Source organism: Protopterus annectens, chromosome 11.part0 (genome assembly GCF_019279795.1).
Source record: "Protopterus annectens isolate FY-2018-M chromosome 11.part0, PAN1.0, whole genome shotgun sequence".
NCBI lineage: Eukaryota > Metazoa > Chordata > Ceratodontiformes > Protopteridae > Protopterus > Protopterus annectens.
In genome coordinates this window covers 315,271,596-315,287,634 of record NC_056745.1, presented here as the reverse complement: position 1 = coordinate 315,287,634, position 16,039 = coordinate 315,271,596, and the positions used below count along the sequence as shown (strand labels likewise).

Here is a 16,039-nt window from a genome sequence, read left to right as displayed (position 1 = left end):
TTTTGCCTACCAATAGATTGCACTGAAGATAAAAAATCTTCACATTATGTGCTTTTTTCACAGTGACCATGTCAGGATCCAACCTTATTGCATTTGATAACAAGGACAAGTCTTGTTCACAATAATATATATATATATATATATATATATATATATATATATATATATATATATATATATGTATATTACTTCAATGTCACAATATTCCAGCTGTGTCTTACCACAGTAGTACCCAAGTATCAAACCATCCTCTGAAGAATGAGTTGCAAATTAGGAGACTCTTTTTGCCAGTTACCCCTCCCATCAGTTTTCAGGGTTCCATTCCTACATTATTAATTATGGACATATAGCTGAATAAAAGGATCAGAGGTAGACACTGTGATCCTGAAATTATTTCAGTATATTGTCAATGTAACTTCTCATAATGAAGAGGAGGTGATGAAGACGAAGGGGTGACTCATACAACATCAACACAATTGATGCCTACAAATTCAAGATAAGTTGGTATAGCTGTCACTAGAGGCAGGCAGATAATGCATCCAAGTGGGAAAATAACTACTTTTTTCATGTATATTGCTTTGTTCTTTCATACATAAATGGGGAAGGCCATATTCTTATATTATATATTTCATCCAGCATCAGGTCTTTTAAAAACTTCTCCTACAACAGAAAGATTTCTCTTGCCAGGAAAATTACTCTCCTGATATAGCAGGCAACGTTTTCTATAATTTATAGCTGCATGGAGAAGAAGCTGTGTGAAGGCAGACAATAAGTTGTATCTACCTAATCCATAAATTCATGGAATCCTGCCACCTATACAACAGCAAGTCACTAGAAAGGTACCCACATGCAGCAGTTCAAGCTTAATGTCCTTTAGAATAAGTTATTGTATTATGAGTAGAAGTAATGTTTTCAATGATTTCAAATTCTGGCAAAATGAGAAGCTGTTGTGTTCTTATAGCGGACTGCATCATGTTTAATTTACTCTGGAGGACTCACTGTTCAAGTTCCAAGTAATGATAACCTACTTGAGTGATCTCAGAGCAGTTCAGCAACAGTAGTTCCATGGGTATGAAGACAGGCAAAGAGGCCAAGTCATCGGCTATTTTCTTCAGTCTGTCAAGCTCCCTTCTGCAGTCTCTAAGAAGGAGAGGTTCTTTGTTGGCATATTTCTGAAATGTTATCTCAGTTTCTAGAGACAAAAGATATTTGTACGGCTCATAAACCTTGAAGTATCTGAAAAAGATAGAAAAACAGTTACATTGTGGCTTTAAAGAAGACTACAGGCAGCTATGCAAAGTTCTTATATAGTGCTGTACATTTACTGACAACATCTGCTCTAGTTTTCAGTTAAATATGCTTTCTCAAGTTGCAAGAACAAGTACAAATCAAGGCATGGCACGCCTGCTATAAAGGAAGCTAGGGTAGTATTTCCTAAAGTCTTCCTACAAAATCTTCTGTATCAGACAAGAAACACTTTATGAAATGAATTTGATTGAAAACATGCATATCTTTGCTGAGAAGCAGTCTAGAGGTCAACAGACAAGTGTGCCTTTCATATATACTAAGATATTGTCTTTGTATCACAAAACATAGGTTGTTAATAGATGCTAATAGGTTAACATAACACACCTGTGTAAAAATGTTGGCTAAAAAATTCAAAGCTACCTGTATGCAGGATATATCAGTAAGTCAGGCATCAGCCTGTGTATGAAGTGCAGTATAAAGTCACCATTTTAAAGATGACTTTTTTAAAATGTATGTTTAATGATAACAGGAATGTGCTGGCTATTAAACATACCCACAAACCCATCAATTAGGAACTATTTTGTTGCTTCAGATGCCTTTAATTAAATACTTAATGATGTGATGTTCTCAAGCCCTGATCTGCTCAGCAAGAGCAAGGCTTGCTTTTCTGCAACACTCTTATCAAACGTATTGTTTCTGCATCTTTCCACTGCTTTTATTATTTCACATGTTTCTGTAGCATGTGTTCCAGAGTTGTGCAGGAATAGGTTTAAGTCCTCAGTCTTCTCATTTAATAAAAGTGAATGTATTTATATATAAATATATATATATATATATATATATATATATACATGTTTAGAGGTAGAACATTAATATTCTGATCACACTTACTGAAATAATGCAGTTTATGAGGAAGCTAACAGTTACAGAATAGCAGCAAAAACCAAGGATCAGCCTCTTAAAAAAATTTATAACAGAAAGCCATCCTGAGTAAAACAAAATATTTGAGATGATGGTTGGCAGCATACCACACATGTATAAAACACTGACTTCTTCTTTCAGCTTTTCCTGGTTAGGGGTCACCACAGTGGATCACCTGTCAGCTCATGATTGGCAGTGGAGTTTTACAGTGTCGAGTTGGCAGCCTGGCACCCAACCTGCCACAGAAGGCACACACATGCACGCACTCACACCTAGGGCCAATTTAGAGTGTCCAATCCACCTACAGCAATACACTGACTGCACTGCAGAAATGCTGGGCTCATTTAAAAGACTTAACACTAGGGGAGCCAGCCAGGGAGGATGGAAGTGAATCCCAGATAGAAGTTCTCCTCTCCTAGGGGGCAACAGAGTAATATAGGGTACTGCATGACTGTGAAAAGGTAGAGCTATGTGATAATTTGGTAGGAAGATCCATCACTGAGTGATAGGCCATAAATCAGTCTAGACACTACAGCTTAGAGAGTAAATGTGCATACAAAATCCCTCAGATGTGGAATCCTTGCCTCACCTGTTAGAAATAATGATGCCTATGGACCACTGAGGGGAACAGCATGCACTTGATATCCAAAAAGATATCCAAGCCTGACACAGACGAGAGTTCATCAAGGTCAAACCTCCATTCTCTACTGCAGGGTTTAAAGAAAGGAAGTTTTATATGGAAAAGGAGGGCTTGTCTCAGGCTAATTCTACATTCCTAAACTAGCCATAAGAAGTAGGTGATTGACTGCTTACATGTAGGATGGAATGGCTACTCCTACTTAACAAAACAAAGCAAAAAAAAAAAAAAAAAACTACTTGAGATGACTTTTGGTAACACTGAAATTACCTTTTTTTGGGGGGAGATGCAGCTTTCACACCAGAATATAGTGTCTTTGCCCTCTGTAAATCTGATTTGTCATAATCAGCTATGAATTTGCTGCACCATGGGTCAATGGCAAATGACCAGCTGTAGTGACCTTATCTGAGAAATCCACATCTCAGCTAAGTGTACACTGCTGTATGATTGAAGAAGAAGAACTGTCCAGTGTTCAGCCTGGCAGTTTGTACTCTTTTTATCATTCACATGTAGAAAGCTACGTGTATCTCAGAGATATACAGAGGTGGCATCTGGTACTGGCTGTAGGGCAGCAGCCCGTACAATTAAAAAAAAAAAGCAATTGTGTTAAATTGAGACAGTCAACTATTATTTTTAAATTCTTCATGACTTCCTGTTTTGGTTCAAGGGTATTTGAAGAAAATCAACTTAATCCATTTGTAAGGCTGTTGTCTAAACAGGCCAGCATTATGTTTTACCCATCGATTGGCAAAGCTCTTGAGGATCTCAGAAATGTCACTCAACTAGTCCAGTCAGCTGCATAAAGCAGCAACGAGCACTTTCCACTGGTGTAAGTGAAAGAAGTTAACATGTGAGTAAACTTCCCATTGGTGAAAATGAAAGAAGTTAGCATGTGAGTGAAGAGGCTTGAGCAAGGGAGCAAGTTGTTTTTCTTTTTAAAGAATATATATTTTTTGAACAGACACCATGCCTGCCACTGCTAGCATGTAGGAAGGTTCATAGGTTCATAGTTTCATAGGTAGGTACTAGGTTATTGGCCCTAGGGCCTATATAAGCCTAGACAAACGGTACACTGGCTTTTGCCATCCAAGAAAATAATTTTCATGTGCCCCTGTCAAGCAGAGCCACAGAAGTGATGCCCGGGGTGAATTTCCTATCTCCCATCCAATCATCAAGATTTTTCTTGAAGAGTGCTAATGAGGAGCTCTGTTTGATACAGATAGGTAGTTTGTTCCAGAGTATGGGAAGTCTCTGGGACAGGAATCTATCCCTCCAGCATGTTCTGTTTATTATGCTGACAAGGTTTAGGTTCCTAGAGCGTGTAGCTCAGAAGGATTGGGATTTCTTTAAGTGGAGTATTCCAACAGCTCTGGGTTTCACATAGCTTTGTATGTTAGGCAGAGATCACCTCTGAGTAGGCGATATGCGACAGAGTAAAGCTGGAGTTTTTTGAGACAGTCTGCATAGGGCATCTGTTTGAGGCAGGTAATCCTCTTTGTGAAGTATTTCTGCAGCCTTTGCAGTCATAGATGTCTTGTGAGGTACATACCAAAAGGGGCATTGTACTCTATAATGGGTCTAATGAGTGATGAGTAGAGGGGAACAATGACCTCTTTTTTCCTGGATGAGAAACCTTTTGTGATGAGGTGTGCCACGTAGAAGGATTTCCTGACTACTGTAGCAATGTGATTATCAAAGGAGAGACTATTGTCCACTTGTGTCCCAAGGTCTCTTATCACACTTTCAGTGTTAAGTAGACTATTGCCTATGTGGTAGTTCATGGGTACAGAGTTTTTACCAAAAGGGATGACAATGCACTTTTTGGCATTAAGCTTGAGGCCATGGCTTTGACACCAGGCATCTGTCTCAGTGAGGCCCTTTTGTAAGATGTCCACATCATTAGGAGTTTTGATTATGGCTCCTAGTTTGCAGTCATCTGCAAACTTTGTTAGCCAAAGACTTTCTGTGTTAGCCTGTACTTCAGAGAAGTAGATACCAAACAGGAGAGGACCCAGGACTGAACCCTGTGGTACTCCACTTGTCACTGGTCTGAAATTGGATTTGGAGTCTGCTACTTTCACAGTGTGGGTTGTATCAGTGAGCCAGTTAGCAACCCATCTTGTGACATAGGAATTTATACCTAGTTTAGTGAGCTTATCTATTATTGCAAAGTGGGGGATGGTGTTGAAAGCCTTGGCGAGATCTAGATAGGCTGTGTAAACCACATTACCCTCATCTACGGATTTGGTGACCGCATCAAAGAAGTCTATCAGGTTTAGGAGACATGAGCTGCCTTTTACAAACCCGAACTGGGTAGGGTCCAGAGTTTGGAGATTACCAATGTCATTGTTTATATGTTCTATGATGATACGTTCCATAGCCTTGAAGACCAGGCTCGTGAGGCTGATGGGGCGGTAGTTCCCAGGGTCCATGGTGGTTCCCCCTTTGGGGAGTGGAATAACCGTTGCTGTGTGCCATTCAGTGGGCACAAAGCCTGAGGTGAGGCTATGATTGAATATTGTACTTAGGTGGGGTGCCAGTTCGTTCTGTGGTTCATGTAGAATGCAGCCTGGGATGTTGTCAGGTCCCATGTCAGGTCCCATGGATGCCGTATTCTTGGCTTTGGAGAGTGTGTTTTTTACCTGTGCAGCTGTGATTACAGGAACATTGGAGGCCTTTAGGGGGGTAAAGAGGAGTAAAGTTAGCACTGAACCTATCTGCCAGGATGTTGGCAATATCAGTTGGTTCTGTATATTTAGTGCCATTGTGCTGTAACTCAGAGCAGATCTGAGTGTTGCCATTGAGATTCTTGACATAGCTATAGAATGCATTGTGGTTATGTTTAGAATCAGTGGCAATTTTGTTTTCATAACTAGCTTTGGAGTATTTTATGAGGGATCTCATCTTCTTACTGAGGCTGACCACGGAGTTCCTCCAATCATGGGATTTTACTCTTTTTTGCAACAGTTTCTTTCTTCTGTTGTATAGTTTGTTTATGGCAGGGGACCACCAGACTGGCTTCCTTTTTTTGGAGGATAGCATCTTGGTTCTGTTAGGGATTGCATGACTCATGTAAGTGCTTCTAAAGTGCATTTGTATAGGATTCAGCAGTAGTACCTCTATTGTCCGTCAGCATGGGTGTTGTGAAGTTTGCCACTTCTGTCTTAAGCAGGTGAAGTTGGCTTTGGAGAAATTTTTTGCAGTGGTTTCCCTAATTGGGGATGGTGGTGGGATGTGGATGTCTAGGGTGATTAGCTTGTGGTTAGAGCTGACCAACGGGGAATTGACCTCTGGTGTGGAACACCGGTTGCCCATGCTGGTAATGACCAGGTCTAGGATATTGCTGCCCCTGGTGGGGGTGTGGATAAGTTGATCCAAGGCATTAGAATTTATGAATTCCAGAAAACGTTGAGCACAAGAGTTGGTACATGAGTAGTTTTCCCAGTTAATGGTGAAATCACCCATTATTAGGGTGTTAGTTTGTACCCTAATATTTTCCAGTGTATCAAGAAATGAGGAGTGGGAATCCTAGGGCATGGTGGGGGATCTGTAGCAAGCTACAATTTGGATTGCGGTCTTGCCCAGAGTTAGTTGCACTTGGATAATCTCGGACGAATTATGCTGTGCAATTAGCCTGGAGGTGTGGATGTCCTTAATGAATATGGACATGCCTCCACCTTTAGTGTTTTGGTCCAGGTTAGGTGGCCGAAAGGTGAGGTATGAATTATAGCCTGGTAATGCAGGGGTGGTCTCTGGAGCCTTGAACCAGGTCTCTGTCACTGCACAGATGTCGATGTTCTCCATTTTAAGGAGTGCCACGAGTGAGTGCATTTTGAGGTTAAGACTTCTAGCATTAAGTAGCATTACCCTCAGATTTTGCTTGCTTGTACCTGTTATGGTGGTGAATTTGTCATTTGAACCTTGTCTAAAAAAGGCACTATAGGGTTGGCAAGAGCCTTAGCCAGTATCTGGAATGCCAAGGGCAACAGGTGCAGGCCATCTCTGGCAAATCATCATGGTTTGCAATCATGCCATCCCAGGCAGACAGATACTGGACCCCCTTAGAATGACACCAGAAACTTAGCCAATTGCTGAAGTCAGTCATTTTGTCATTGTACTGTGGTATCATTCTGGGTGATGGCATGATGCTACTCAGGGCTAGGGTCACACCTGCCTGGGCTACAAGATCAGACAGCTCCTCCATGTTTCTTTTCATGTAGTCCAGGAAGGTACGTCTCAGGTCATTCACACCAACATAGACAATGACAGAGTCATATCTGTACTAGTTGTGGAGTGACCTGAGTGCGTGTGTTATGCAGCGGATCCTGGCACCTGACAGGCAGATGACAGTAACATTCTTCTGGTGAGTGGAACATCAGTGTGCCTTTCTATAGAGTCATCTATGACTAGAGTGTTGGGTACATTGTTATGCCTTATGGGCTGTGGTTGAGTGGGCACACTGAGTTTGTGGGCTATGTGTCATTTGGGTTGTGTTGGGGGGTGGAGGTTGCTTGTGTTTCTGCTTTGGAGGTCCCTGTTGCTTGGGTAGATTTTTATTGATAGCCTCCGCGAATGTAGGTGTGTGTTTTGTGTTTCTAGGTGTGTGTTTCGGTGGTGTAGGTTTTGAGGGACTATATGATGAGTGGTGTGGTGCAAGTGTTTACCTTCTCCTCTTGACTGTCTAGTCCAGTCTTGGGTGAAGAGAGCTTTGCTTCCAGTTTGGCTATATAAGTGCATCTCTCACAGGTTGTAGTGTTGAGTGGTAGGTGGAGAGGGTTGTCTGTGTACATGAGGCAATTGCTGCATTGCCCCAAGATGCCCAGATTCATCAGGTAGACAGGAAAAAACACCGGGAGCTGACCCTTAGACATACCTGGATAGGTGCTTATTTATTAAGTACTAAAAACTGTTTTCCTCTAGACAAGTGAGGAAAGTTGAGTGCTGTAGTAATTTGTAGCTTATTTAGTGCTTACGTGTTCTGAACAAGTGCTGAGCTCAAAGAAACAGATTTGAGTGCTGAAACTAGAAAACAAGCTAGTTCTAATAAACAAAATTAAGCAAGAAGGCTTCCTTCAAGCACAGAAAGGCTTGGGGGCTCAGAAGCTTACAAACAGTCCTGGATACAGCAAATTTGTATCTGGACTAGACGACTTACAGGAAAGGCAGGAAACAAGCTTAGAAATGTTTTTTTTTTTTTTGTGAAGTGGAAAGGAGGAGCAGAAACTAAGTGGGTTAGCCTTCTCAAATGTTCTCCCTGGATTAGGTAGAATGAGGTAATGACAGTAGAATGGGAGGAGTGTCCCACATTAAATTTACAGTAGGGGCGGGCAACTGCAAAGCCACCGAGTATAAAAACAGCATATCAACAAGGAGGGAGGGTGGGAAACAATAAATAAACCCAACCAGATGCTTAACAATTTTAGAAAATTTCTAGTTAATACCTCACACACAGTGAAACTAGCTAGCTAGAAATGTATATGCAGACAATAAAAGTGCTATAAATAACTCATAAAAATAAGCAAGAAAACAGGATACTTAATGTTATATATCACAGATCAGCTTCCCTCCTCCGAGTAGCTCAGTGTGAAATGTGGTGAGAACTAAAGTGTGTGTGTGTGTGTGTGTGTGTGTGTGTGTGTGTGTGTGTGTGTGTGTGTGTGTGTGTGTGTGTGTGTGTGTAAGAGACATACAGAGAGAGAGAGAGAGAGAGAGAGAGAGGTACACATATATGCATGGGGGTGACATAGAACATCTCAGATGTCACTAACTTTGCCACATATTTTGATCTTTTTTCTAGTAAAATGTTTGGTGTTCTAGCAAATCAGTAAGGACTGCAGTCACCAAATAACTGCACAAGTTTGAGTTTCAGACATACCCTTTTGGACAAAAAATGCCAATGCAAGGCCTGTAATGCTAACAGGTTTCTACAAATATGAAGGCCGTTGTTGTCCCTGGTTTTGGTTGTTTGCCCACCATTATTTTAATCTTTCTCTGTGATTCTTGAGGTAAGAGACTGAGAACTATGGGTGGCTGTGGGGGATTTGTATACTGTATTGTGACAGCAATGAGCTGAGAAGATACATTTTTGTGTGGCAGTTATCTATGTATGTATTTATTTATTTGTTGCAACTAAACACCTGAGGTATAAACATACAGTCATACAAGTGGTTGTAATTGATGGTCATATATGACTGCATTTGTGGGGGAGGGAGTAAAATGATTTACTATGACCAATAGTAATTATTTTTATTTTATTAATTTCTGATATTGGAGGCTTATACAGTCAATAAAGTTGTCTGTAATTCCTGGGTACAGAGATTATCTGTAGATGAATGTGACTGACATTGTTGTCATTCATTAAATTTATGCAGTCATTACTCCGGCTTTGGAGAAGTGTGTGCATTTGTGTGAAGCTAGGTAGAATACTTTACTTTGACTATTTTTAAGATAATCAAGATATCCCAGGTATGCAAATTTAATATAGATGCTGTAATTGATGAGTATTTGGTTTGTCTGCAATGAAAATGACTGAGTTTGTATAAGAGAGGCGTTACAGTGAATTTAAAAGTATTAAGGTGATCATAATTTAGTTTCACTCTCCATCAGTCACATATCAATATTGCACTCAAGAAGAGGCTGTTTGTGTTGATTTAAGCAAGATATGTGTGTGTGTGTGTGTGTGTGTGTGTGTGTGTGTGTGTGTGTGTGTGTGTGTGTGTGTGTGTGTGTGTGTGTGTGTGTGTGTGTGTGTGTATGTGTGTAATAGCAGCTGATCATTAGCAGAGTGTTGCATCAAGCAGTGTTACAATCTAACATTGCTCGGTTCTCGAGTTAACCTTTTGGCTGTGATTCCTTCTGTGTGGAGTCTGCATTTATTCCTTGTCTTTATGTGGGTTTTATGCATGTGCTTTGGTTTCTTCCCCCAGAGCCTCAGCTATTTAATATATGCATCTGGCCATTTGTATGTTTATTTTCGTATTAGTCTAACACCAGGGAGTTGGGTAAGAGGTTAGGCAATATTCCCAGTTAGGATTTGTATGGTGTTGCTTTTGTCTTCTCAGTTTAAAAAAGGGACTATTGTTTTATTAGCTTTGATCTTTAATTGTTAGGCAAAACTTATTTTTAATTGAAAGTAAAAATATGACTGAATATCTTTCCATGCCCATGATATTTGCTCTGGCCACCATTAGAAGAAAAAGTGGTTAAAGAAAACAGCTTTTAGGTGCATCTCAGTGTATCTAGAACCCTATGACATTTGGAGGCCTAGCAGGCAACAGTCCAACAGCATAAATCAGTTACATCCAATCGACTTAGTCGAATCTTGAGCAATTATGGTGTAATAAAATCATGGGAAAGCTAAAAAGGAAGACAAATTGTGAAAAAGAATGAAAGAAGTGATCTATCTAGATGGTGTGATGCCAGGATGAGGAAAGCATGAAAGGGAAACTTTGGGTTAGTATACAACAGCTGGACTCAAAGAGTCCTTTGTTTAGGGTTCCATTTCATGTAAAGCTGCTTTTGTTGATTACAATCAGACGTGTGAGGTGGATAAAATCATAAAGTGGCTACAATGAGAGGGTACATACTGAAGCAATCTGCAGATTAAAATGAATGATCACATCTGTTGTTTAATCACAGCTAAAGGAGACAGATCAGTTGTAATAAAGTCCCACCCATTTAATTTAGCCACACCCAATTGAGATACGTTCTACACACTCCGTTGCTTTGAAGTTCCATGCTAACACTGGAGTTACAGTCATATTCCAGTACAATAGAACCTATAGTTCTAGACTTGCTGAGCTCTGTTACTATCTGCTAGACAAAAGGTCCAAATAAATATATAAGTGCTACAGTAGTTCTTTAATATGTTTTTGAAAAGAGAACTGGCTTCTTGTTGAGCTTACAAAAATGGCTAGTGCTAGATATGAGATGCATGATTCTTTGTAAAAAAAAACTCTTTTTTTTCAAGAAATGCAGATGTTTTATATACTTACTTTAGGATTTACCTTATGGAAAAGATTGTACCAAACCTACAAAGGTATTGCTTATGTACGTTTTGGAAAAAGACACACTGTGACTATAAGGAGAAACATAACACAGTAATAATCTAATCATCATGTATGCAGTGCTGTCTTCCATCGTCATGTATAATTAACCTGGGCCACAGTGTTCATATCTTCCTGACTATAAGATTCCACAATACTGAGACGTTATCATATTGCACACACATCAAAATATATCTTATGACAATGGTGAAAATCTGGAATCAGAATATCAAAAATTACAGATTCACACATCTGTATTCCAAAATGTTATGTGAATATATAGTTAATCTTTATGAAGTACAAATCACCCACTAAGCAGAAGAGTTTATTTTAGTGGCGATGTCTGGAGCTTTGATTTGGAAAAGTAACTTCTTACAAATCTTAAAGATCACACAGTGTGGTGGAATTAGATGTTACTGGAGTCAAACATAGGTCTATGACAGATACGGTATCTAATTGTTTGTTTAACTTTTATGTCACAATACACAGATGATCATTACTATTCAGCACTTTTCTGCAGCTTTGTGGTATATTTTTGATACTATATTCTTATAACACAACCTCTTGTGTGAAAGTAAATGTTGAACTCCCACACAAAAAATGAATTCCTGCTGTGACTGCAAAATTACCTCTTAGTATAAGAAAACGCATTGTGGCACCAATTTTAAAATCTGACAGCTGTCAAATACATACTTTGCTATAACTAAATCACTGTATTGAAATGCGAGGTAACATTACGGAGGATAATATTTTGTACTATCCTGTCAAAGCATGTCTTCTAATCCCAATTAACAAAGGTGATAACAGATTTCAGCACTAACAAGTCACTTTGGTCAAAAGATCACTTTCTGAATAAGGTCATAGTACATTTTTTGGGGTGGGATGAAAAAACTGTTAAAACTCTGTTGCTGTTTCCAGGGATAGTCAAATTACCCTGGTGTACATAAAACCCTGCTATGCACTAAACTGTATACAAGATTTTCTTAACAAGTAATATTGTTTTGAAATATAACAAGAATGAATCCATAGAGTCCCTTAAAATTTCAGTACATACTTATCCCAAAAAACAAACAGTGTAACAAACTTTCCACCAAATATTCTCGGTGGAATAACTACAAAAATACTCCCCTCATTTGAAACGATATGAACCTAGTACTTGTATTAACTGTTATAAAAAAATAAATAAATACACAAAGCTGTCTCTCAAATAATTCTCTTAAACTTAGTAAATTAAGTAAAAAATCCAATCCAGGATATGTTGAATTTGCAGTTTCTTTATTAGTAAACACAGACGAGTGATCCATTAGACTTAATGGCTAATACATATAAAAACAATTACTTAAATAGCAGTTGAAGTGGGAGGGTAAAGTTTCCACTGGAAATATCAAATCAGTCTAGCTGTAGTGGCAGATAACACCCACTCCTTCCCTTAAAATAAAGTAATAAAAAGGATTTAAGCTAGCTTAAAATAACATGCTATTCACTATTCCTAAAAATCTCTCTCTATTTATTGCATCCTTATAAAAGAAAAATCATAACAATAAAACAAAAGTATACTTTTATCATATTAATTTACTCAAATCTTTTAACTAAAATTGATTGTTGTGCTTCTTCAGGTCTGTGCACACTAGAAATTCCAAGTTTTACTGTCGATCTAAATTTAATTGTGAATCAGAAGTAAGAAATAATTCAAACTACTAAAACAAACAATCTAACTCATTTGTATTAACAGTACGTAGATTCAATTCTAAGAGCAATAAACTTCTAAATTAATTATAAGAATATGGAAATGTGAAGATAAACTGATACAAAACTCTGGCTTTAAGTCGTATTTAAGTATTATTTAAGTGTTATATGCTTTAGGTGGTTAGACAATGCAAGCAATGCAGATTTATATGTATCTATATATCTATAACTATATATATATATATATATATATATATATATATATATATATATATATAAAACTATATATAAATATATATATATTTATATATATATCTATAACTAAATATATATATATATATAAATATATATATATATATATAAAATATATATATATATATATATATATATATATATATATATATATATATATATATATACATATATATATATATAGTAGACATAGAGGTCTATGTTAGAAACTCGAGTTTTCAGAAACTCGAAATTCATATTGTTGAGACAATATGATCCAAGTTTCTGAAAATTCAAATTTCAGAAAGCAACAGGAGGCAAGCCCCCTGTACCCCCTGCATGTTATATATACCAACGCAAAGATCTCACCATGGTGGGGAAAAGTGTAAATTCCCTGATCCACTCTGTACTACGATTTCCATTCAAAAGCTTCAAGTTTTCAGAAACTCAATCATATTGACTTGACAATATGAATTTCGAGTTTCTGAAAACTCGAGGTTCTGATAGGCACCCAGATATAGATTAAGATATGCACACATGTCTTGACACAGACACACACACACGCACACACACACACACACACACACACACACACACACACACACTTATATTGATATTACATAGTAACGTAGCTGAAGAAAATAACATCTCTGATATAGTGAAGGGAAATGCATGACTCAAAAAACTGTTAATTGTTTTAGAAAAAAAAGTAAATATTGTAGTTGTGTTCTGAAAAAATAATTCAAATGTCAAACATACATTCAAATAAACATGAGCACATACCTAACACCATAAATTTACTTTTGAAACAGAACTGTGCCCCTATTAAATCCCATTTCTAACCATTTGATGAGCCCCAGGTTCATTTGTTTTCTTTATTTTCCATCTGTTTTTTTCTCAGATATGCACAGACTTTGCTGATACAGGTCTTACGATTCTTGATAATAAGAGGTCAGGCTGTTAGTGTTTGTAGCAGAACTGCTTCTGCTAGACTGGCTGGCTTTGTTCAAAACAGTGAATCAAAGTTTGCTGGCTAGTCAGATTAATGAAAATCAATAGGCCAAATCTCCCTCGCTGGCTGATAGCATACAAAACAATGAGCAGATGCCTGCTGCCTGAGATTAATGGTTCAAAACTGCCGGACTGGAAGAGAACAGAAGGTTGGAAATGTAGGAAGTGCACAAAGTGTCATCCCTGTGAGGTGTGAGTAAGCTCAAGAAAAAACTGCTTGGTTAATCATGGATCCACATTTCCAGAATCCAACAGTAAGCAGTGGCAGGGGGCTTGGTGAAGACATGCTGTTAACTAACTTTCTGTATTGCAAAGTACGATAGAAAATCTGCACACTTCCCTCATAAAGGAACCCTACAGGAAGAACCACCCCAGTCCTTTTCTGTGTCCATGATTACACTCAGGGTAGAACATTGACATGCTTTTCCTGTTAGTACAACCCCCATATATATATATATATATATATATATATATATATATATATATATATATATATATATATATATCATTTGGTCGACAAGCAGATGTTGTGCGACCCTGGAGTTGATATATATATAGTTAGGGGGGTGTGGGGGGCACAGCCCCCCACATTGGGGAGTGTGGGAATGAAGCCCCCCACATACAATGCTTGTCGACCAAATGAACTGTCGACCAAATGTGTGTCGACCATATGGCCTGTCGACCATGTGAAGTAGACCCAGATATATATATATATATATATATATATATATATACACACATATAGTTTTTTGTGGGGGAGGGGATTATAAATATATATATTCATCTGCCAGGAATTTATACCAATTCTTCAAAGTTTTTTTTTTTAAATGTATACTTTTTCCATTCATTGAAAATCTGTTTGTCTAAAGAGAGTCACTGAAAATGTGAATTTATCATTGTCCATGTGGTAGAGTGGACATAGATCTAAATATATGAATGACTGTAGTGCCTTGGTTAAAGTCCCTCCATGTGGAAGTGAAGGACTTTGTCCCCACATCACAAAAATCTGTTTTTTTTTCTGATGGAATGTAATTGAGAATATTTTTTTTAATCCAAATTTAATTGAATCCATACTTAAAAACAAAAATTGTAATAGATTTATTAAAGAGAAAGACAAAGCCTTTCACTGTCCCATGGAGGGGCTACAACCAATGCACTATAATCATTAATATCTGCAATCGCTGTACCACATGGTTAAGGATAAATTTGCAGTTGCAGTGCCCTCCTTTATATAAAACATGTTTCATTAAGTGGTCAAAGTATTGATTCCTATAAAAAAATAAAAATAAAAAAAAAACTTTGAAGAAATGGTTTAACTTTGATTACAGACCTTAGTTGTAGTTGCGATTCAGGATAAGTCACAAGGGCATCTGTTTCCATCGTTAAGATTAAAGAGAGGTTTCTGTTTATTTCACATCAAAGGTAGAAACTACCTTGCTTACTTTTTCTTACAGTGATAAATAAATGCTTCAGGGCACTTTGTCATTCATGTGTAGCATATACAGCTGAACAGAAAAAATTATACACTCCTCAAACAACACTTTAACATTCTGTTTGTCTCATCTGATGTTCTTTATTCTACAATCTCTTTTGTTGTAAAAAATCTCTTTGTGTCTGGATTATTTCTCTTCTGCCCACACATCTTGTTATTCTATTAGAAAGTCTTCAAGCCATGCCAGGAGTATTTATCAGCACTGTTCACTGATACAATTAATTATTCTGGTCTCCAGTTGTTAAACTACAGTGAGGCCCAGGGGGCAGCACAAGGGACTTTAAACAGAAGCTGCATATGCAAAACCAAGCATACATCCCCTGACAAAAGCATGAAGCAATCTTACAGCTGAAGCGTGAGGTTCATAAAGAAAATACTAATCCCTACCTCAGATGAGAGTACTACTCCTGACTCATGACACCTGTCTCAAAACGGAAGAAATGGGCCAGAGGGCTATTACCCCTGCAGGAATGAATATTAGGTGGGCTATGTGTGAGGTCCATTGATGAGAACAGGTATTACCTAAAAGAAATTATTACTCCATTCATCTTTCCTGACTCTTGTCCAGTGTACATTACCTTCTCTAGTGGGATACCAACATCAGGATTTAACACCTGTGTTTATTGCTTCTTGCTCACTCAGTGTGAGTATGTATCTGAATGTATTATTTTTGGCTATACTGCTTCTAATCTGCTGCTCGCTCCTGACTCTTCGACTGCATTTTCTGTACTGAAAATTTAACTGTAGTTGAAGGCACTTCATAATTAA

General features: G+C 37.9%; 1 protein-coding gene across 1 annotated transcript in view; it reads right to left on the bottom strand.

Annotated features, from left to right (window-relative positions):
* The window catches only part of LOC122815364 (dynein axonemal heavy chain 3-like), a 4,921,723-nt gene that overhangs the window by 4,166,624 nt on the left and 739,060 nt on the right, over positions 1–16,039 (bottom strand). The window contains exon 11 of the mRNA XM_044087818.1: positions 1,029–1,236. Within this exon, the coding sequence (XP_043943753.1) occupies positions 1,029–1,236 (208 nt within the window). The remainder of the gene's footprint in view (positions 1–1,028; positions 1,237–16,039) is intronic.